The 24,672-nt window shown below is 37.9% G+C and overlaps 1 protein-coding gene across 4 annotated transcripts in view; it reads right to left on the bottom strand.

Moving 5' to 3' along the window:
• Positions 1-24,672, bottom strand: part of Shtn1 (shootin 1) — a 95,727-nt gene that overhangs the window by 28,733 nt on the left and 42,322 nt on the right. For 3 of the 4 annotated variants that reach the window (XM_071610687.1, XM_027930040.2, XM_071610689.1), the window contains 5 exons: positions 22,876-22,970; positions 17,980-18,126; positions 14,630-14,783; positions 12,535-12,634; positions 7,315-7,397 (listed from right to left, as the gene is read on the bottom strand). In XM_071610687.1, the coding sequence (XP_071466788.1) occupies positions 7,315-7,397; positions 12,535-12,634; positions 14,630-14,783; positions 17,980-18,126; positions 22,876-22,970 (579 nt within the window). The remainder of the gene's footprint in view (positions 1-7,314; positions 7,398-12,534; positions 12,635-14,629; positions 14,784-17,979; positions 18,127-22,875; positions 22,971-24,672) is intronic. The other variant, XM_071610688.1, reaches the window with a different exon arrangement.

The following is a 24,672-nucleotide window of genomic DNA, read 5'->3' as shown; positions in this document are numbered from 1 at the left end:
AGAAATGGTTTTTTAAAAAAAATTTCTTAAAAGATCTGAAGAGTAAAACTTATACCGATTAAGATCAAATTTATAACATGGAAGTAAATATTGTTTCACCTAGGTTAAAGTAGATTTTGTTCATTCATCAACATAAGAATAAACCTGGATATCTCTAGGTATTTTAAAAATGAGACTTTGTCCCTTTCCAAATAATCATTCATCTTTTCCTCAAAGTTCTTTTTTATAAGTTACAATACATTCTATGTCAAAGAAATCAGTCCAAAGCCTACTTGAAAAAAAGATCAAAGAGATGTTTTTCTTATTGGAAGAAATCCATAGTCAAAATATGGATAGCAGAGAAATAAAATCTATTTTTAAACTCCCACCTTCTGTTTAGGAATCATGTGGAAAGGAAACATTTAAACAAACCTTTTCAAGTCTTTTAAAGCTCTTTATGTTAAAGAAAACATACAGCCAGAAATAATTGTGATTAGGTAATTAAATGTGATTAAAATTTTCAACTATTATCTAACCTTTGAATTATTTTGCTGCAAAACAAATAAACCTGTTGAGATGTATATCAACTAGATGAATGCAACTGAGGTAAGCTTAAACCTGTTCATTAAACCTCTCTCTTGTAGAATATCTTGGCCAAAAGCACAGAAACACTTTGGAACACTTGTCACCACTGATGTGGTTCTAGAAGTTCTGTTTATCTCCATTTAACTCAGCCAGTGTATTAAATTGGGGTGTCTCATGAGGACCTTCTAGTCGGTGTCTTCAGTAGATACCACATTGCCTGACAAATGGTACTTGACAAGGACTTAACTGACAGATGACCTCTGAAGTTTTGGCTTTAACTGGATATTAATATTTTTACTATTTGAGTGAAAATAACCCCCAAAGGCTGGCTTCTAATAGGAGGAGATCACACCTGTACCCTCCAGCAGATTGGCACTTGTGTTAGGCCTTGAGCCACAGAGGCCTAAATTTTGGCTGGTGCTTTTGGAAAGGTCTCAGGTTAACTACGGGTATTCCTTCCTCATATAGGAGTGCCCAGGGGAGTAGTGAGGGAGTCAGGAGGTTCCCCCAACCTCTGAAGCAGCACAATGACGGCATCTCTGCCACACTCACCATGTCTTGCAGGCTGCTGATGCACTCCTCACTTCAAAGAGCATTTTGTCATCCTAAGAAGTCACCAAAAAGCTGGGAACTAAAATTTCTCAATATCCAAATAACAATTTTCACTTCAAAAGTCAAAATAGTATCTTTATCAGGCAACATGGGAAACCTGGTCACCAAAGGTAGAACACATCCACCAGTAAATGAAAAGTGATAAAACTGCAGGCCCATCAATCATGGGCCCTTAAGGGCATCTTCTTCCAATAGTCCGCCAATACCATCAGGTGGACAGACAATACATTGCTATGGGTGAAATTTGTTTGTTCACTGGCTCATTCATGCGCTACCTGAATCTCTATTGTACACTCTGGTGCTTTTGCTGACCCTGTTCAAAATCAGGAGAGATAAAACCCACATCTGCCATGAGTATGAGATTCATTCCTGGGAACTGAGAAAATAGCTACAAAACACATTTGATTTTTCAGAGAGGCTGCCATTTTGAGTGAGACTGGGAAGAGCTGCGTGGCAATAGGAACACCGCCTACAAACAGATTAGCACTCTGCAAGGAATGACTGAAACCCAATTAAATGCACCATACAAAAACTAATTAAGGCAGACAGATGGAGAATTATGGTCAACACCATTCAAATCTGCTACAGCATCTAACATAGCAGGAATTTAAAGTAGTTTCTTATATTTGCTTGCCAGAATCATAGTGATAATTCAGAGAAGTGCCACTATCTGTATTGTGTACAGATTATAAACCAGGCTTTAATTTCTCAGCCTTTTTCAAATGTAAAAGCTTAATTGGTCTTAAGGAAAAGAAATCGCTCTTATCAGATTCCCTACTCAGGCGCAACACAAGGGCAGAGCTAGGCTGGCTGCACAAGCTTTCTCTCTCACCGACCCTGTTTTTGAAATCGCAAAAAGCAATCTATATGAACTTCTAAACTATTAAGCAGTTCTAATAAATTGGCAAGAATCGCCTACAGAGAGCTCATGGTATGTTTTGTAATTCTTTCTGCAATCACGCAGTTGGTAATTGTCTCACAAAAGCATGTAATCAGTGGGACAATAGAAATATGCAGGATACTGGAGATTAAAGAAAAGGGACAAATGAAGACAACAGGTCTAATGTTATTGAACTGCCACAGGAAAATAAAATCAAATGTTCTTTGAGTTAGTGCTTCAAGGTCAGTCTTGGATCAGAAAGCTACATGTAATTAATTGGGGCTTAAATTTTAAGACCCACTTGAAAAATAAGTTAGCTCCTCAAAAGAAAATAAAAAAGAGAGGAAAAAAAACCCCACAGATGAAACCATCACCTTGTTACTCAATAAAATCTTCTATTACTACCTAGAACAAGCTAAAATAAATTTCTAAATCCCACAGGATTATTTTTCTATTTTGCTAACTTTCTTTTAAAAAAGAAAAAACCCTCATGGCATTATGCCATGATGTACAAAATTTCTAAAAAAAAAAAAAAAAAAAAAAAACACACAATATGGCTGAATAAATTTAAATTTTCTGTAAGGTCACAGAGTTAAAGAAATTCACTTAACTACAATATTGCTAGAACCTACTGAAATCAGCACTTTCCTTGTCTTCCCATAGGGCAGGTGCTATCTTGCCCATTTTCCTTAGCTACCATTTTGAGTACTGTCTATGAGCTGGGTCCTACATTTTTCATGTTATGAGACCCAGAAATCCTTAGAACAACTCCATAAAATAGATATTATGGTATTTCTCCCTTACCTACAGGAATGTGTTCCAAGACCCCCAGTAGGTGCCTGTAATCTTGGAAAGTATTGAACCCTTTGTATACTATGTTTTTTCCTATATATACACACTTCTGATACAGTTTAAATTAGGCATCGTGAAAGCCTAGCAATAATAACCAAAAACAGAACTATGATACCAATATAATGTACTAAAACTCATATGAATGTGGTCTTTTTCTCTCCACTGTGTTGGTAGCATATACAGTGTGGATACACTGGGAACATGAGATTTCATCACAGTACTACTTTAAATAAGCAATTTAAAACTTATATTTGTTTCTAGAATTTTCCTTTAATAGTTCCAGACTGTGGTTGATCAAGGGTACTGAAATACAGAAAAGTAAACTAAAGAAAAGAAGGACTACTGTACTATTATGCCTGTTATAGAGATTAGCAAGCTGAGGCACAGAGAGGTTAAAACAAAATCAACAAATTAATTCCTGAAATATATCATAAACTGCAGGCATAACTTTGAAATCTTAGAATTGACCTACTAAATATTCTTGTAAAAAATCAGCGCTATTAATTTCAAAGTTTATAATAATTTATTTTATTCAGATCTTAAAACTACAACTAAAATATTCCACTGACCTAATTTATTACCAAGCTTTCTAAGGGAAAAAACCTAGGAATTCCCCACTCATAAGTTCTGAAAACCTTATCAACCAAATTTTAAAAGCCATCATACAGTACTGACATAAGAAAGAAAACACAGTGATAGTGTGACAGTCCCTACATTATAAATGAGAATCCCAACATGTCCCAGATGATCCTAACATTTGACGCTCTGCATTTGTTCACTGTATATTTAATAACCATGTGCACAATTAAGGAGACACTATCAGTAACCACTCTGCCAGACAGATAGGATGCTGCTCTGGCCACCTCTAGCTACAGTACATGTCATTCAAGCTGCATAATTTTTAGGTCTCTTCATTGCAAAAATCTCATGAGCAACTTCTGTGTCAGTAATTATTTAAGATTCCCAAAATAACAATCCAATAGCTCAAGGATGTGGGAGGAAATACTGCCACATTTCATCAATTGTTAATAAAATGTTATTTGCATGAGGAAAATACTATGGCTCCTGATGCTGAGGGTTAAGAAGTTCTAGAATACGTTTTTTAATTAGGAAGATTTTAAATTAAAAATACTTAAATTTTTTGTTGAGACTGACAAGACAATGTGATCTATTTTGAAGGAAAAAACATTCTATTCTGACTGCCCTCCTTGAAAATATACTAATTGTTCCCCTAAAAATATGAAAAAAAAATTTTCATTCCTGTGTCAGGCAAAATCAATAGCCCGCAACTCAAGAGCAGAGCTGCCCTGGAAATCACCAAAGGCCTCAGGACTGCTTGGATTCCTGCAATGCCTCTTGCAAAACAGAATTTGCCTCAAAGTCCCGTAAACATGCAGAAGAACAGATTCCAAAGGGCAGCAGGAAGCAGGCATAGAAAGCCAATTCCCAGAGATGAAATCAGCTTTCATTTGTTTTGGTGTTGCAAGGTTCCTGATCAGAAAGAAAAGACTAAATCCAAACCCATTCAATACCATGAGTGCTGTGGGCAGCTGCAGAGAAGAGTAAACCTGCAAAAAGCTTGTAATCTGCTCATGGAGCAGATAAGTAACTGGAAATATCTCCAACACCAGACTTCAGAGTGGAAGACATTAAATACTTAAAGGAAAAGAATATGAAGTCGGATTGGGAATGTGGCTCAGTGGTACAGCATTTTCCTGGCATGCACAAGGTCCTGGGTTTGATCCCTGGCACCACCAAAAAGAAAAAATTAAAGTGAAATGTTATAGTAACTCATACTAATGAGTCATTCGTTTGTATTATTAATACTAATTAGTAGGAAGAGGAGAAGGAGGCTCCTGGAACACACAAGTAATCTATAGGCAGAATATAAAATGTGGGTTCTGTGTTGGTGCAAGGAGAAGCATGTCATAAAATGTAGGACAACACAATTAGATCTATGATCAGAAATTGTCACACTATCAATGACATGCAACAGCTGGCCTGAAGTGGGGAAAAGAGGTTCTAGAAGGAGCTCATGTGTATACCTGGGCTCCATCTAGGCAAATGCTGATGCTTTCTAATAGGTCAGATTCTACAGGCCTAAAGTGATAGGGACAGAAGTGAGTGGTGGGAACAGGAGGCTAAGGGGATAATTCCATAAAGTGGGCCTACTGTGCTGATCTCCACATGCTTTCTTTTCCAAAAATCAGTTTACCTGCAGCCCTATCTGGCTTAAGTGGACAGGATATATCACATTCCTCAGCAGACTACCTGTTATCTGCAGGAGAAAAGTAGGCCCCAAATAATGTTGATAAAAGGAACCCAAGCTGAGCACGGCAGCACATGCCTGTAATCTTGGCAGCTCAGGAGGCTGAGACAGGAGGATCATGAGTTCAAAGCCAGCCTCAGCAAGAGCAAGGCGCTAAGCAACTCAGTGAGACCCTGTCTCTAAATAAAATACAAAATAGGGCTAGGGATGTGGCTCAGTGGTCGAGTGCCCCTGAGTTCAATCGCCAGTACCAAAAAAAAGGAACCCAAATTACCCTGAAGGGGAAGACTTTTGTGACTCTTTTCACAGATCAGATTCCTGAACTCAAGGAGATAAAGATAGTTCCTCCTAATCATAAAATCTGTAAGAATGTATGGTTAAGAATCCAATTAGAACCAGTCAGCATGGGCCAAGTGACCTAGAGTTGTCATAGCAATGGGGACTTGAAAGTCTGATGTCACTCTGCTGTCAGTCACAAGTCAAGAGGTGGACCTGGGCGGGACTCTCTGGAAACTTCTCTGGAATTCCCAATAAAACTAGAGTTCAGGAGAGGCATGCTATCCCTCTCCTGAGAGGACGTCTCCCTTGATAGTGTCCCCTTTCCCTTTTCCTGTCCCCTCAATAAACTCATGCTTGTTATTTTGAATGACACGTCTGTAACCTTTCTGACTTGATCACAAAAATCTGAGTTTGAAGGGGGGCCTGTGTGCTGCCTCAGTTTCCTGGAAGGCCCAAACCTTAACAAAAGGAGCAAGGTCTGGCCCTGCAATTTTAAGCCTTTGCTGTCACAGTGGCTGCCCCCAAACTGCTGACAGCTCTGTGCATCTTCTCCCTCCATTCTGTCTATTGGTGCTGTCTTCTATTCCTCCATCTCCAATGACTTCTAGAGTCCTGTGTATTCTGCCTCTCTCAGCAGTTCCTGAATTCATCCATCATGCCACCATCTGATCAAAGCCACAATCAACATCCACCTGAATGGCTACAATCTCTTCTTGTCCTTTACAGTCTATTCTCTGTTACTTATTGCAGACAGTGATTTTTTCCTTAATTTAGAAAAGACAAACCTCATCATGTTACACCCCTATTTTAAAAGTTCTCCTGCTCTAGGGCTGGGGTAGTGGCTCTGTGGTAGAGCGTTTGCCTGGCTCCTGTGAGGCCCTGCATTGGATCCTTAGCACCACATAAAATAAATAAATAAATAAAGGTATTGTGTCCAATTACAACTAAAAAATAAATATTTTAAAAATAAAAAGTCTCCTGCTCTTAGGAGAAACTCCAAAATCTTCTCTCTAGCCTCCAGAATCTGGCTCCTGCCTACTGTCAGTCCTCCTCTCCGGCTCCCATGCTGCAACTTTAGCAGTGCTCTCCTGGTTTTCTAGCACACCAAGCTCCTACCTCACTTTGCAGTTTTGAACATCCTGCTCACTACCTGGACTGCACTGACCCTAAACACCTCACCCCGATGTCCTAAATGTATGGCCACTCAGCTTGAGCATCACCTCTGACACCAGTGGTCCACTCTATAACCTCCAAGAAACCTGTACTCCTCCTCCACTGTACCCGCCAAAACCTGTATTTAAACAATCACATATTTGCACAGATGGTCACTTGTTCATACTATGTGTAGTCACAGTGGAATGTGACTTTTATATCTTACATTTCCAGTACCTGACACTGTTGTAGTCCACTCTTAAGTCCCTGATAAAGTCCCATTCGCTTGCTATCAATTCTACAAAGTCTTTCCTCTAATCCCTCATTTGGGATCACTCCCTGTTACACCCCAAAGCACTTGGTTTTTAATGAAAACATATTTCCCAGTGTACCTTCCATTAGAGTGCCATGTGCATGCACTTATCTCCTCCAATCAATCGGCTGCAGGAAGGCAAAGACAGTCACCTGCTTCATTCTTTTTTTTTTTTTTTTGGTGCTGGGGATTGAACCCAGGGCCTTGTACATGCAAGGCAAGCACTCTACCAACTGAGCTCTACCCCCAGCCACCTGCTTCACTCTTACAGATGCTTTCACTCTTCCAAAAACCTGTTCACAAAGTCACACTATTCATTTGACAAATGTATGAACTGTTGAAAAGTTGACATCTCCAACTGCTTAAGGTAACCCAGATGGACATGATGCTTACTTGTTTCTGGTGGAGTTGCCTTTTCTTTTTTAGCACCACTGCCACTGGGGTGGGACCGTTTCCGGATCATGGACATGAGGGATCTTTGGTAAAAAGAAAAAGACCAACAGATCTTACTGGAGGTTATTATGTACCATACAACCCAATAGATAAAAATGTACAGATCCTAAATAATCAGTAAAAGTCCAACTCTTCTGCAGATGCATGAACACAGAATTTACCTAGTCTACTTTCATTTTTGATACTGTTAAATTTTTTCATCTTTTTGAAGGAAAGAAATATGTCTCATTCCTTTCTGTGCAAAACCAAAGTAATCACCAGAGGAAGGGACTGCTATGGTTACTGAGACAATGCATACATATTTACAAAGGAAAACAGATACAGGAAAAAATTCACTATGTAAAAATTCATATGTAAAATTCAGAAATGGCTACTGATTTACTACATTTTAGGGAAAAGAAGAGATGAGAGAATTAGGAAACGTTTCATATAAAAAAGCAGTATATGTTATCAATAAATCTCTACTTGTCAAATATTGGCATAAAATATCTGAATCTACATGCGATAGACCAATTATTTAAGGATAAAATGTATTTAGACCACTGTTTCTCTAGCCTATTTTTAAAATGTATATAAAATTCAAATTATGATAAATTGAACCACATTAAAGTTTTAAAACCTCCATGTGTTAAAGGATATTATAAGGACTAAGAAAGATAAGTTACAAAATAATTTTTTTAAAAATCAATGAAAACAGCAGATAACACAATAAAAAAATGGACAAAAATATTCAGCTACTATAGAAGGACATCCAAGTTTCTGATATACAAACAAGAAAGCTGTCTGATTCCCTTAATTTTTATGGAAACACAAGTTAAACCCATACTGAGATATCACTATTTGCTCATCAAGTATGAAAAAAAAAATAAGTCTGATAAGATCAAGTGTTGGTGCTAAAGAATTCTCAAACCACAAGGGTATATACACTGATAGTGCCATTTTGGAAAATGGGCATTATCTGGTGGAGCTGAAAATGTACATATCCTGTGATCCAGATAATCCACAACCTCAGACTTCACAGAATCGAAAGCAAGCACTTGTGCTCTAGGATACATGTGCAAGAATGTCACACTGAATTTCTATAATTCCCTGAACTGGTAAGGACTCAAATGCCTATCAGCACCATGATGGATAAGCACCTTTTGAGACATTCATCAAGTGGATTACATATCAATGCATAGGAATGAACCTCAGTCACACAATATAACATGGAGAGTCAGAATCTATTGTGGTGTAAGAAGAGCAAGACATAATGAACATATGAAAATTCCAATTACACAAACTTCAACAACAGGCCACACTGATATTTATAGTAGTATAGAGGCCACTGGGTTTCAGAACACACTACTACAAAGTACAGCACCCTGGCATGCTTAGTACTTTAAACTGAAGGACACTGAGATGGCCCTGGAGGGTCTCTCTGACCTTCTGCTGCCCTCCTGTCTCCCGCCCCTCTTCTTCTCCCAGAAGGTAGGTAGGACACAGAAACTAGCAATAATACTCTATCTTCCCTGGTCTTTCTATGTAGGAACTAGCCATAACGAGATCCTCTGACCTACTTGTCTGACATAGGTCATGACACTCTCATTCAGAGGGGTCCTACCTTATCCTCAAGAGGAAGGAATGCTACAGAGGCCAGGAACGATTGAACACACAGGCCTTGATGGGTCCCTCCTCGGCCTACTACCATTAGCTCCTACCCCTCCCTCCAGTCACATTTCCATGTGGCTGGCTGTTCCTCCTTAAACCTAAGCATATCAACAGTTTCCCCTGGGTCTTTGGGACTCTACTCTCCAGACATTTGTGTCACATAAGTAAATTGGTTATGCTTATCTCGTTAGCCTGTCTTTTGTTAATAGGAGTGTCAGCAGTGACCCTTACCACCAGTGAAGAAAGGTACGATGCTTTCTCTATCCCTACAGGACACATGTAGACAAGACAAAAGTTCATTTAATAAAGGCAAGAAAATTATGCCTCTGTGCATCACCATTTCAATTTCACCATATCAAGCTTCAAGCAACTGTCACCCTACATAGAATTATTCAGTGGTAATTTCCACCTCCTAGTTCTTCAAGAACTGTTCTTGTTAGAAGTGGAAGATACACATATCCTATGAACTACAGAACACGTGTATGTCAATCTGACTGGGCCAGAGAGTGCCCAGGTATTTGATCAAAGGTGTCCTGGGTGTTTCTGTGAGGGTGATTTAAATGAGATTAACATTTAATTAATCAGAAGACTGAGCAATGAAGACTACCCTCCGTGATGTAGGGAGCTTCTTCCAACAGTGAGCACAACAAAAATGCTGGCCCTTCCCCTAGTCAGGAAGAACTGCTCCTGCCTGACACTCTTCAAACTGGAACATCAACCTTTTCCTGCTTTCGAACTTGAACCATCACCACGTGCTGCATCTTGAGCCTGCCAGCCTCTGGAATGGAACTATGCCACAGGTTCTGAGGGCTCCAGCCTCAGAGTGGAACTATACTACCATTCTTTCTCTATGGTCCCAGCTTGCTGACTCCCCTACAGATCTTGTAACTTATAAGCCTCCCACAACTACATTGGGCCAGTTCCTTGTAATGAATGACTGACTCTACTTGGTCATGTGCCACATAACAATGTTTCAATGACAGATCACATATACAGTGATGCTCCCAAAAGAGTATATTATTGCCTAGTGACATCATAACCATCTTAGTTTGTGTAAGTATACAGCATGATGTTTGCAGATTGAAACTGTCTTAATTTGAATTTTTCTCAGATGGAATCTCCATTGTTAACAACACATGACTCTGTTTATAGCTATTGACATCTACATCTGTACACACACCTCCTGCTGGGTCTGGAGAATTCTAACTAATGTACCCAGCCCTCTCCCTAGGAACCATACTTGTCCAGGACCTGTCCTTCCTACACTCCTTGTTATTTAGGTCGAGGGGTTCCCCAAAAGCTCCTAAGTGAGACAATGCAAAAAAGTTTAGAGGTAAAATGATGGGATTATGAAAGCCTTCACCTAATCAGTATGTTAATCCACTTGAATATTAACTGGGTGATGAGTGTAGGGAGGTAGGGTTTGGCTGGAGGTAGGTCACTGGGGCACACATTTTGTTCCTGGTGTGCAGAGCTCTATTCCCTGATTGCCATGTCCTGAGCTGCTTTTCTCCTCCACACCTTTCCCCTGATGTGCTGCCTGGGACCAGAGCCATGGTATCAGCCATCTAAGGGCTGTCACCTCTGAAACCAGGAGCCCCAGAGAAACTTCTATTCCTCTAATTGTTCTTGTCAGGTCTTCTGGTCACAGTGCCAAAAAAGCTGACTAAAATACTCCTCTGATACAAAATGAATAAGGTATGCCCTCTTCCTCTTTCTCCTAAAAGGTAATAAAGCCACTTAAGCCATGGGTCTTAGCCCTCAACCCCCCACACACTTTTCCTTCTACCTATTATCTATACCAGGGTAAATAAAGCACATGGCTCAGGAACAAAGTTGGAAAACCTTGACTGACAGGTTTGAAGTCCATCAAAACATTTAAAACACATGCAAATATGTTTCTTTGACAAGAAAGTATTTCTCATGCATAAAAAATTTCTGAAAATTATCTCCTCTACTATTTAAACTCATCTTAAAATATAAGCCATTCATATTATTCAATAAAAATTGTATTGAAAGAGGCTTATGAAAGAGTTCATGTCTGAGATATACAAAGTCCTGAACTTATATCCATTTCTCAGTCTATTTGTAAAGTACTCTTTGGGGGAAAAAAAAATTCTATTTAGGTAATACTTTACTTTTAATTCTAGGGGCTCTCAACATTTCTGAGACTAAAAATTACAGGCCAACAGCAAGATTATAATTGCTTTTTAACAGTTTTCCCTCCTCGGAGAAGTGACCTTTCTTATCAGCTCAAAATTCTAGACCTTAGAGAAAGATCAAAGTGATGAATGTCTAATTTTAAATGTCAAATTTGGAATATCTCCTACAGATTTAGCTACCCAGGAGAGAAAGAATTTAAAATACCTGAAATTCTTTCAATTAACTCTTGGATCGATCACGTGTAAAAATTATTTAGCCTTAGCTACTTCAATGGCTTCAAGTAGATTATGTCATCCCCTACTCAGTAAGGAAAAGTAATGAGAATCTTTTTAAAAGGCAAAGTTCCATTTTCATAGTCATGTGGGAGGAACATGCTACACATTCTATTCAGATGGATCAGCAAAGGTGCAAAGCAGGAACAAATGGCCTCTCAGTGTGAAAGGATTAAACAAATCGCATGAGTTAATGAAAGCTAAAAAATCTTGCAAAAGTTTAAATGCCATTTGTTCAGGAATAAAGTACACAAAGCACCTAACGCTGTGGCCTGAGGAGGCAAGTGGTCACCACTGCAGGTAGGCTGTCTTCTCTAATTGTGCATGGCAGTCTGGGGAACCACAGAGGCCAAAAATGACTCTAGATCTCCTGAGTCCATGATGCTCCAGAGAGGCACTTCACTACTGTCATGTACCTTGGTCAACAGTGAATTCCTGTCTGCATATGTCATTTCCTTTCCCAATAATTTAGGTGTAAATTATTTTCCTTATAAAAGGTTCCTCTTTCAGCCTTATTCAAAATTTAAATATGTGGCTAAGGATTAAAAAGAACAAGCACTTCCAGATCAATTACTAGTTTGTGACAATTAGTGGGCTTAGGTATTTAGCTCAGTACTTTTATTTTAAAAATAAGTAAATCAACTACAACTTTGCAAATTCAAATTAGTGACAGAAAATGATGAAAATATCCTGGAGACATTCCTTGGTCCTACAGGAATTTTACAAAGAAAATCCCAGTGTCATGGAATGAAATTTTTAAAGTGGAGTATCCAAGATTAAAAAAGCAAGACTCTAGATCCTGGGTTTGGAACACCCACATGGAATCTCAAGGTCAACAACAGATGAACACGTTGGCCATGAGAACTTCTTTACCAAGTGTTTTGTTTTTTTTTAAAGCCAATACTCTACATATTATAAGGATGGAATAATACATTGGTCTTTAATTTTTTTCCCAAGAGAAGCACCCGTCACTCTTTTACGCTTTTTACCAACCCTGTCATGATTCAGTATAAGCTGGTATTCAAAAGAAAAAGGCGACCACCAGCACTGCCACAGCAGTCCCTCTAGCACTTACCGGATGGGATTGGGCGGAGGAGGGGGCAATGGTGGTGGAGGCGGAGGTGGAGGAGGGACTGAATTCTCAGACTGATTCACCCGTTTCTGGAGTTCATCGACTGCACAGAGGCAAGCATTCAAAACAGAACAGAAGTAAGCAACCTAACATCTTTTATCCATGTAGAAGAAGAAACATGACCTCCCTCAAAATCAAGTACTTTTCATTGAGGCAAAGTTAGAAATTTCAATATGAAACTGCAGGCATTTAAAACTGTTCATTATCTAGTCTATCACTAAGACGAGAAAGGTCTTCCATCTGGTACAACAAAATGGTACAGTCTTTCTCCTGCATATGCAACTTCAGAAAAAAATTCAAAACTAAGGGGTGGGAAGTAAGGATTGAGTAGGTTGAAGAAATATTTGTAACAATGGAGCGCATACTACTGGAACACTAAGAAATTGTTAACGCTTGACTTTAAATGTGTGTGGATCAAGAGTTACTTTTAAAGATGACATTTAGTGATGGATTTTAATAGCTGCATACTTCTCTCCTCCGCTTAATTTCCTTCAGAAACTTATTGTAAATGCGAATGTCCTTGATTTTAACCAGATTCACATTCCTAAATGCCTGTAACTCAGAAACTTTCTGCTCTTTTGAAGAGCATTCTGGAGATATAATGTATTCATTCCATTCATCCAAGTCACTAATGAGACACATTTATTAAGGACCCACAATGTAAAAGACCCCATGAATAGTGTTATTGGAGACAGTAGTGTTCCTGGCTTTAAGGAGCTCAATTTAAATGTATATCACAGGGCTTGAGATGCAGCTCAGTGTACAGCACTTGCCGAGCAAGCCCAAGGCCCTAGGCCCATCCTCAGCACTGAAAAAAATGTTTACATACAGATGCTAATCCTGTCATATGGGTTAATGGGTGACAGATACCACGGAGTACTGTGTGCACCCAGAGGTAGCGCATACTGTCCATGACTGACTTCTGCTTTCCCCTACACACTACAATAGGCAGTGTGGACCAAGCTCTCGACACCAAGAATCCTCTAGTTATTCCTTGTGCATGCCTCACTCTCTTTAAAGGGATTCTGAGATCATCAAAGACAAAAGGCATGGTTTCTTTTCTTCTGTATATATTTTTTTATACCCTGGAGTAGGACTGAGTACACACACAGCAGATTCTACATAAAAGCATTTAAATTGAATTTAAATCTCTGCCACTTCCATTCATCATAAAGATGGCCTTGGTTACTCTACTATTTGCTTTAAAGAATGGAAAAATTCTTAATTTTGGATCAATTTTTATAAAACAAATTGCAACCAATTTTCTCTGTGGATTAAAAAGCATTGAATGTTTTTAAAAGGGGAAAAAAACCTACATGGTTCTTCTGCAGATTTCAAAATTCTAGTATAAAATTAACCAAAAATATCTGAAGCGAATATTGAAGCTGTTATAAAGCGAATAGCCCTGCCTTCTTAAATTACCCACCTTCTCACAGAGACTTAGACTTACGTTGCGTAGTAATCCAACTTGCACATTCCTGCTAAGCCTTCCAGCCCTGAATGAATAAATCCTTTGATTTAAGCATCCCCTGGTGCTTTAAAAGTTTTTCCATTTAATATATATATTGTTGCCCACTTCATTGTTAGGTGTGGCACAGGAAGTATTATTTCAGGTGTATAATTAGACACCGAAGACAAATGGGAGTATAAGCACCAAAGATGAAGGTATTATTTTTTAAAAGTTTAATTCTTTTTAAAAAGCACTCTAAAATGAACAAAATAAAGTACTTAATGAACACTCATCTCTGGAGCCCTAAGAAATGCTGACATTTTTGGTTTCCCCATGCTAATGGCATCTTTATGTCTTAATTCTGTACGTGATATTCACAAAGGCTCCATGTCCCAAATTGAAGTCTAAATATTTGTGAAGGACTGGATTATAGACACTATTCTGCTGAATGGTCATAGTTAGAAATGAAGGGATTGAAAAACAAATTTGGGCATTTTTCTATTCAGTATAACTAAACGCCAGGTTTTGTCCTTGGCATGAGATCCACAGGTGAACAGAGACAGAGAGGAGCCTACTCAACAAGTTTACCAGAGTGCTTTAAATTTCTGGCCTTCTCCTCAGAATTCTGGTATTTCAATTCCAGTTCCTTCTTATCTTCTTCTAGAAGCTCCAGTTGCTGTTTGAGGTTATGGATCTCTTTGTGCAGTGTTTCATTTTCTAGTTGTTCCTCTAATTCTTTGACCTGCAAATTAGAAACAAACAATGTGGTTTTAAGTTTTCCTTTGTTGTCAAGTAGGGAATTTTCATGTGGCTTTACAGAAAGATTGTAACCCATCTTAAAGTCACACAAATTCTGATAAGAAATCATTACCGGTTCTTTGATCTCATATAAACTTACTAAGGAGTTATATACCAAACACTTAAATTTTTAAATGTGAGTCACAAAAGTAAAATAATACCTAAAATAGATTCATATACTTTCATGCTCATTTTCAAGATAAAAATTTAAGTAGTAGCTAAAAAGGTCCCTGAGGATCACAATTTGGTAATAAGTTAAAAAAAAAAATGTTAGGCATGATGGTATATGACTATAGTCCCTGCTGCTCAGGAGACTGAGACCCCATTTCAAAAAAAAAAAAAAAAAGTAAAAGAAGAGGAAAGACCTAAAGGCCTTTATGATCCAGTAATACTTCTTTGAGGAATTAAAAAAAAAAAACCTCAAATATACAAAATGTACAAATAGATTCACTAAAATGTTCCTTATAGCAGCAATGAAAGGCTGGAAATTACCTGAATGTCTACCAGTCTCTCTACTGATTTAAGATATCAGGATGTGTCATTAAATGTAATACTATGCAGCCATTTAAAATCATATAACTAACTATATACTGAAAGGTGAACTGAAAAAAATCAGGTTATAGAAAACTATGCATGGTATGATTCCATTTAAAACACACATATATTCATTAAATCGTCCACTTATATAAAGTTTAGATATGCACCAAAATATGATATTCTTGGGTAATGCTAATCTTAACTTTTCTATATTTCAAAAATTTATTATTAATGACCATATGCTATTTTTATAATTGCAAAAAGAATACAGCTGTGTTTAAAAGTTTTTACTGATTTTCCTAGGGAATTTGTCAAGAAGAAGGAAATATTTTAAGCCACATACATGAAAGATTATCCAAAATAAATGTTCAGTATAACAACTGTGGAAGTAGTGATTGCTACATCATTCCTAACTCTTATCTAACTTCAGCATCTCTACCTCTTCCAAAACCAATTTAGTCCTGTATTCAGTTCAAGTCTGTAGGTTGCAAGCATGTATTATATACAAAATAAACTATAAGTAGTTCAACTTTTCAGAACCAAAGGTTAAATTCCAGCACAAACTGGGCTTGGTGGCAAATTCTTGTAATCCCAGCAGCTCAGGAGGCTGAGGGCAGGAGGATCTCAAGTTCAAAGCCAATCTTGGCAATTTAGCAAGACCCTAAGCAACTAGTGAGATCCTGTCTCAAAATAAAAAAATAAGAAGGGCTTGGGATGTGGCTCAGTAGTTAAGCACTCCTGGGGCCCCTGGTTTCAACCTCCAGTACCAAAAAAAAAAAAAAAAGTGTGTGTGTGCGCGCATGCGCGCATTCCAGTATAAGATGAACAAACACATTTTCTCCCTCTCTCTATTTGAAATCATGGAACAGGAAAAAAGAAATTCTTTCTCTCCCACCTGTTCCCTAGTCCTCTTTCCCTGGGGGCAATCGCTGTCACCACCTGTCCACCAAGAGGTTCTCCATACCTAAGACAACATTTCTTATTGAGGAAACAAAACATCAGCCAGACCTCACTACTACCTTGGGGAAAACTTGAGAAGTTCCAAGGATTACATGTCCATATTGTTGCTCAGGGAGAATTTGACAGGTGAATACAAACAGAAGCTCACAGCCTTTCCTCACTGCTAGGTACATTATAAGTAGTATAAATATTAGTGTGATTTTCCTTAAGTAGCTCCTTTAATTTGCAAGTCTTTGTTCCACCTCATTCCTGCTCCTTCTCACCAACCACAATGACTGTCCTCTCTGTCCAGCACAAAGGTCAGTTGAAGACCTCCACTTGTGCACTGAAATAACCACAGAGGAAGACTTTTATACATAGCCATTTATGCAAAGCTGCACAATCAGAAATTCTCTAAGCAAATCATTACTACTAACATGGATTTTTCTTTCTCTCCCTGTTTGAATAAGAACTATGCCCTGCAAGCTCTGTGAGATTAATACACCATCCTCATGTATGTCATCTCTAAAAACCGGTTAAGTTCTTCTCCATCCCCCCCCCCCCCGAAAAAAAAAAGATTTCTAGACTGTGCATCACCAGAGACATTTTTTAATCATAGCTCTTTCCCCTTGCTTCTTCAAGAATATTCTTCAAAGACTGTTTTCAATATCTTTATAAAGTCTACAAAAGTGTGCTGCAAGGCCAAATGTGGTAGTGCATGCCTATAATCCCAGTGACTCAGAAGGCTGAGACAGGAGGATCATGAGTTCAAAGCCAGACTCAGCAAAAGCAAGGAACTAGCAACTGAATCAGACCCTGCCTCTAAAAAAAAATACAAGTGAAATCAGCCAATCCCCAAAATAAAAATACTGAATGTTTTCTTTGATATAAGGAGGTTGACTCATAGTGGGATTGGGAGGGAAAGCATGGGAGAAATACATGAATTCTAGATAGGGAAGAGGGGTGGGAGGGAAAAGGAGGGGGCAGGGTATTAGCAAGGATGGTGGAATGTGATGGACATCATTATACAAAGTACATGTATGATGACTTGAATTGGGTGTCAACATTCTTTATATACAAACAGAGATACAAAAATTGTGGTATATATGTGTATTAAAAGAATTGTAATGCAAAAAAAAAAAAGAATAGTGCTACCTTAGATTAGGTAGAGGGAATTGAGAGGAGGGGAAGGCAGGGGATGTGGGGATATGAAAGATAATAGAATGAAACAGACATTATTACTGTATGTATGTGACTGTATGACCAATGTGATTCTAAATATGTACACTCAGAAAAATGAGAAATTATATCCCATTTATGTATGATATATCGAAGTATATAAGCGCATTCTACTGTCATGTATAACTAATTAAAACAAATAAAAAAAATTTAAAAAAATACAAAAAAAGGCTGGGGACGTGACTTAGTGGTTGAGTGCCTCAAGTTAAATCTCTGGTACCCCCTTCCAAAAAAAAAGAAAGTGTGCTACAATTTCAATTGGGCAATAAATTAATTCGGTAGTTATTCTTTCCCAAAAGATGATTGGAAGGACTTAGTAACTAAGGTCAATATGGAACTATAAAAGACTGGACTGACTCCTCTCATTTTAATATGTCTGTGTAAGTGTGTGTGTGTGTCTCAGCCCCCATAATAAAATCTGTTACCTTTTGCTGATGCTGAATTCTCTCTTCTTCAAGTTGCTGGGTAAGTTTTGCATTTTCATCTAAAGCTTTCAAAAGCTGCTGGTCAGGGACAGAGCTCTGAAGCAAAAGGTGGCTTTGTCTCTTTAGCTTGTTTTGTTCTATGAACATCTGCAAAAGTTAATTACAAAAATATACATACCAACCAATTCCACACATGTCCTCAACTGCAACCTAAGCAACAGGAAAATATGTGGAGTTTTTATTCAGACATCAAAGGGAAGTCCTGAATTGTATAACAGTCATGGAGGAGGTGACTGCTAAGATTTCATTTCCAACATTTATACAATCCTCACATCTTCATCTGCCTCAAAGAGGACATACATACAACAATCCTACCCCTTAACTGTCTAATATTTTATTATTGCCTTAAAATACAATTACTGTCATAGATAATATCGAGAACTTCTCTTGTGCCAAATACTCCACAGAATATTTCACAGTCCTAATTTTAATCCTTACATCAACTCTGAGTTAAATACTTCTGATACAAATAGATAATCTTTACTAAATGCTACATGATACCCATAGTTATAATCATTACTTAGGCCAATACTGTGAAGTAGAGACTGTCATCCCATTTTACTGATAAAGCTACTGAGGATCAGAGGGGTTAAGTGACCTTCCCAAGGACACACATAAATAACAAGACCAGGATTTAAATCCATATCTGTCTGATTTACAAGCTCAGATTCCTAACCACCTGCCTAATGCCTGCTATTTACTAGACTTAACATTTTAAGACAATTTATTTTCTCCTCCAGTGATGAAAGTAGTTGACAGTAGGAAGACAAGGGGAGAAGGGAGTTAGTATCCTATTTGCTGAGCATTTTATAAACAACTTACACTATTATTCATCTAATTCTCACAACTTTACATGATTGAAAACATTACTTTCTATTCACCTATTATTTCTTTTCCTTAATACCATATCCAAGTTGGCCAGTGGGTGATTCCAAGCACAAAATGTTTCACAAACTCTGAAATCTGTAAACAGTAGAGTTTCACACTTTCAGATTCTTAACAGCATCTTTAAAAAAACATTTTAACTTAATGGTAAGATCTGTATGTAAAATGACTTTCTGTACAGCACATATTCGTTTGTCCAATAACTTCCATTTATCATGTAACAGAAAAAGTCAGCGAATAAAATTCAGGACAAACAATTACTTTCTATCAACCTTCATATGGAAAGACCACAGCTTTAATGACCAATGCAAGCCTTAAACTTAATCCCTGGTCAGTACTGATTTCCAAATCAAAATCAAGTTGTGAACACAGTATATTAAAATGCTCACACTGTCTTCCCATTAAATCTTCCTATGAGGAAGAAAAACTGTCTGAAGCCAGCACTCTTTGCCTGTGCAGGATTTAGGAAAAGCTCACTCAACTCTGACAGTGTTATGCAAAAACCAGAACTCTGCAAAACCAAACAGGTAAATCCAGAATTACACATAGTATGTGAAATCTGCATCCTTCCACTTGACTCCTCACCTCTGTAGGAGTAAGCATGAGTTGTGCATGTGCACATGCATGCAGGGCTACGGAAGAAGGAGCCTAGAGGCTTGAAAGTACAGAAGAGTAATCAATAGTTCATAACAGTACCTAGAATTTTAGACCAATAGTCTAACTAAAGTAATTTATTTCTGATTACCATTGCTATTATTATAATAATTTCCTTCTTATACATTTCCCCTCTTGAAATGAAATTAGCTGGGCTCCCGGGCCCACCTCAGAAAGTGCCTCAGGCAGTCAGCAGGAGGGGCCTGCAAACAGCCACTGACCTGGGGTTTCCTTCCACCAGGTGTGTTTGAGGCCAAGCCAGCAGGGTGACCACCCAGCAGTAAAACCAAGCAGGCACAAGCTGCCCATCAAGATAGCAGGGCGATAGCTTTGGACTTGGCTCTCTCTTGGCAAAAAGGAGTGCTCCTCGTCCAGGCAGTGCTCTGGAAAACTGTTCACGATCGCCTGATTTACAACCACCTCCACTGCGTCATCAACACATGTGACATCAAGTCAAGGTTGTTAATAACATGAATTCCTTTTGCAAAACCTCACAATAATCCCTGAACAGTAGTATTGTAAGAGGAAGACATATATAGAAGATTTCCTTTAATAACAAGAATAACTTGAAAAAAGCACTCATTAGACTATCTTCTCTGAACTTCAAGATGCCTAAATAAAAAAATTCAAATAACTCCTCTTCTAAAAATAAAAAATATTTCAAGAGAATTCAGTCACCAAACACTAATGAATTTGATTTTCAGCTCTGTAAGAACTTGCTGGTTCAAATCAGGAAGCTGGTTTCATTTCAGATGAATAACACTGCAGGAATAAGAATTTCTGAGAAGTTTTATAAATCTTTTCAAAGAGTAATAATGAAAAAAAAATCTTATGTTGTTAATTTAATTCATTCTTTTCAAAATAATACTCAAATATCTAAAGTATTCAGAAAGAAAAAAGAATCATGTAACAGTCTCATAGTTTCCTGGGAATACAGGTAGAATAAAGCATCTGTATCTTAGAAAAGGAAAAAACTATACTGAAGAGCAAAAAAGAATTTTTTTTAATTATACAAAAGTCTTGTTAAAATTTCTGAATATGTTGATGAAATTTTAAAAACTTAACACAGCTAAGAAAACATCTGACTTTTTGTTGAAGGGAATTGTGTTTTTCAAATGAACTAGTATGAGTAGGAGTCATCATACATTTGAGGATTGATTTGTGTTTTTTACAAGTACGAATATCCCTTTTTCAATTAAAAATATAAAGTAAATAAACTTTAAAAATTGATTTCTAGGCTCGAGACTCTAAATCCAAAAGGGCAGAGCTCATCTTGCTTTCTTCAGCATTTGATCATCACGTCAACAGCGTCTAGTGCAATCAGATGCTGCTACAGGTACTAAGAACAAAATGTAAAAGACGGAGACCCTCGTGCTAAACTAAGCCATTTGTCTCTTAGCAGCAACTGTCTGCTGAAAACTTGAGAATCTGCAAGCCATGGGCAGAGGAAAACATACTGGCTCCAGTCGAGCACTATTTTTTAAAAAAGTTTTCTTCTCACTATTCTGTAGATCAACGCTAGATGTTTATGCCACCAGTAACATAAGCACCAACCCTCTGGCCTTCCCTCTTCAGAGGTCCTCCTCCTCACTCCAGGCTAACACAGTGCAGCACGTTTGCTCTCCTGCTAGAGCATAAGGCCCAGCAGGTGAATGGCTGAGTAAATCATTCACTTCCAAGCTCTTGCTGTAGTCTTGCTTCTCCTATCTATCTCCTCTGCTGCTGCACCGCCTTTGAGTTTTCTTTGAGCTGCTTTGTATTATAACATCATTTTACAAACAACACATGGAAAATTGAAAATGTCTTGAGATAAGACCCTGGCATCTGGGTCAAATTCAGTCTCTCTTTTTCAGTTTTGCAATGGAGGTGTCTTTGCATTCTCCCCACCCCCTCCACTGTTTATCTGGTTGCATTATTTATTCTGCTAAAGCTTTTCCACAGGGCTCTAACACATTTCAATTCTGTTTTCCTTTCTACCAGTAATAAGAACAGTATTCACTCATCTTTCATTAAACTCTCTGAATAAAATGAATCATAATATTTCAAATCAGATGTACTTGGAGTTAACCCTGTGTAGAGTTCATTGCTAGCACAGCTATGCTCAAGCACAGAAAAACCCCCCACACAAAACCATAATCTCATTGTTCAAACATCATTCCCATAAAACCCTGTCTTCGTCTACAGCCTTGATTCTTCTCCCTCGGTCTGTTTCACACCTCCTTAGCTTTTTCCTTCACCCCAGGTTATACACACAGATACAAAATACTTAAACAACTTGGAGATCTCACTGCAGATCAGCTTCACACCATGACTTGAACCAACTAGCAATTCCTCATTCCCCTGGAAACCATCCCCAGAGCCAGGGGACACCCAATGACTGTATATCAACAGAGTCAGAACTAGAGAAGCTCAAAGCTTATCTCTAACATGAAAGGAAAATCATCACATTGGTGAGAGGCTGAGACGATGGAGGTACAAGATGGTGGTGTTCCACAGCCAGTGGAAGAATCAACTCACGTAGTGAGTGTAGCAGAGAGAAGCTGGAGAGAGAGGAGGATTCCGTGGTACTGTTATCTCAGATGACAGGTGGACTCAAGCCAGGCTTCTCATCACAAGTGATGGGTGCCACTAAATGCAATTCCTTCCTCCCATAGAGCACTTTATAGTTTAAAAAATACTTCTTAAAAATCATGCCATTTGGTTCTAAAATCCTTTTGGTTCAGTTTATGTATCAGTATCTATTTTACAGATGGTGAAAGTGGACTCTCAAAAGAATAAGGGTTGTTCTGAGATTATAAGACTAGTATCTGACATGGCCAGAATCTGAACCCAAACCTTCCTGCACCAACTTCGGTGAACTTAATACCATTCTATAGCTATGTCTTGACCCAGGTACTCCTTATTGCAAACTGGTAGGTTTTTATTTAACCTCAAAAGGTGTATTCCCCCTTATTTCTAACTGATACACAATAAATGTGCATATTTATGGTGTACAGTATGATAACCCGATACTTGTGTATGTGCACATGTGTATGTATGATGATTAAATCGGGGTAATTAGCATTTCCATGTCCTTAAACATTTATCATTTCTTTGTGCTGGGAATCTTCAAATGCCCCTCTTCTAGTTCTTTATGAAATATATAATAAATTATAAACTATAGTCATCCTACTGTGCTGCAGAACCCTAGAACTCACTCTTCTTAATCTGAATGTATTCTCATTCTTTTTCTGTTTGTCATCAGCAAAGTCCCTTGAGAAACAAAAACAAAACACCAGGTCTCCGCGAAATACCCACCTCCTGTGCAAATGACTCTGCTTTCTTCCGGAGGTCCTTCTCCAGCTCCAGGTTCACTTGCATCTCCTCATACTCCTCCACTGCTAACATGGACACTTAAAAAGAGGAGGAAAAGTAAGACTGTATGCCATACAAGTTATCAGGAACACAGACGGGAAATGATGTGGGAAAGAGACTGAGGCCTACGGGACCCTCATCCATTCCTGCTTGGCATGTGATAAAAGCTCTTTGGAGGGTGTCCTGGTAATGTGAATCAAAGATCTATAACTATTCATATCTTTTGATTCGACAATTCCACTTCTGGGAACGCACATCCTGAAAGAATAAATCACATATATACACACACAGGTATGGATGCAAGGATGCTAAGTGCACTATTGCTGAAAACAATGAAATCATCTAACATCAAAGGATCAGCAAATTGTAGCAAAAAATTATTATGCCACCAAAATTATAATATTGCAAACACAGAATTAGTGAATGAGAAGACATTTATGATATATATTTTAAAATAAGTGAATTTCAAAAATTAGTGCAAAATTTATTCTTCTTTTTAAGCCACAGAAAACACATCAACAGGCATGTCACAGGACAGGAAGCATATAAAAAGTCAATAAACATGTAGAAAAATGCTCACTGTTATTAGGCATCAGGAAATGCAAAGTGAAGTACTTTACCGAAAGAAGAAGAAATTTGCAAAAATTAAAGTGTGGATATCTTGTTTGGGAAGGGTACAGAATGGGATCAGATATACTGCTAAGAGGAGTGTAAAATGACATCTATTTGCAAAATAATCTGGCCTTACACAGAGAAACTGAAGATAAAATTTTACATGTGGCATATATATTAGAGAAATGAGGAGACATGTATGAGAACTTTCATAACACATAACTTAGAATAGCAAAATACTGGAAATAACTCAAATATCTGCAAAAAGATCAATGCATAAGTGAATTCTGATAGGGTTATCTTGTGGAATATTAGGTAGTAGTGAAATAAATGCCCCAATGTGAATAAATCTGCAGAGGTTATAGCAAAATGATTGTTATATCAAGTCCAAAAACATGCAAAATTAAACAATGTACTATTTAGGGATACATATATATTTGGCAAAACTATTAAATAAGAGAAAGAAAAAAGATAAAATTCAACAGAGGGGAATAAGCAAAGAAAGATGGTTATGGGTTTGTCAGGTATTAGTAGGTAAAGAGAGATTTCCTTTACTAGTATTCTCTTCCATATATATTGTAAACATATGTAACAAAAAACTTAATGGATACATATGTTTTTTAATTAGAAGAATATATCCTATTCCTGATCATCATGTGAGCTGCTTCCCTCTGCCACACTCTTCCACCATGATGTTCTGTCTCACCTCAAGCCCCGAGGAATGGAGCCTGCTGTCTATGGATTGAGAACTCTGAAACCATGAGCCCTCAAATAAACGTTTCCTACACAAACACACACACACACACACACACACAAAAAAAAAAAAAAAACCCATATCCTAAAATGTCAATAGTGCTTATCTCTGGATTACAAAGCTTCCTTTTCCTAGAACAAATTTAAATTTTCTACCCAAAAAAGTGTTACCCAATAAAAGGAATATATATGTGTGTAAACACACACACACACACACACACACGTATATATTTTTACGTTACATGTAAATTTTAAGTTATTTGTGTATCTGTGTGTGTTATTTTCAAGTAGTCTCCATGTTTACAAAGAAGGGAAACAGCCTTAAAGACATCCAGGGCCCAGAGGACCAAATAATTCCACAGGACAGACACCTTC

The sequence above is a fragment of the Marmota flaviventris genome, chromosome 4, assembly GCF_047511675.1.
Source record: "Marmota flaviventris isolate mMarFla1 chromosome 4, mMarFla1.hap1, whole genome shotgun sequence".
Taxonomy (NCBI): domain Eukaryota; kingdom Metazoa; phylum Chordata; class Mammalia; order Rodentia; family Sciuridae; genus Marmota; species Marmota flaviventris.
The sequence above is the reverse complement of the archived record's forward strand: the minus strand, read 5'-3'. Positions and strand labels throughout refer to the sequence as shown.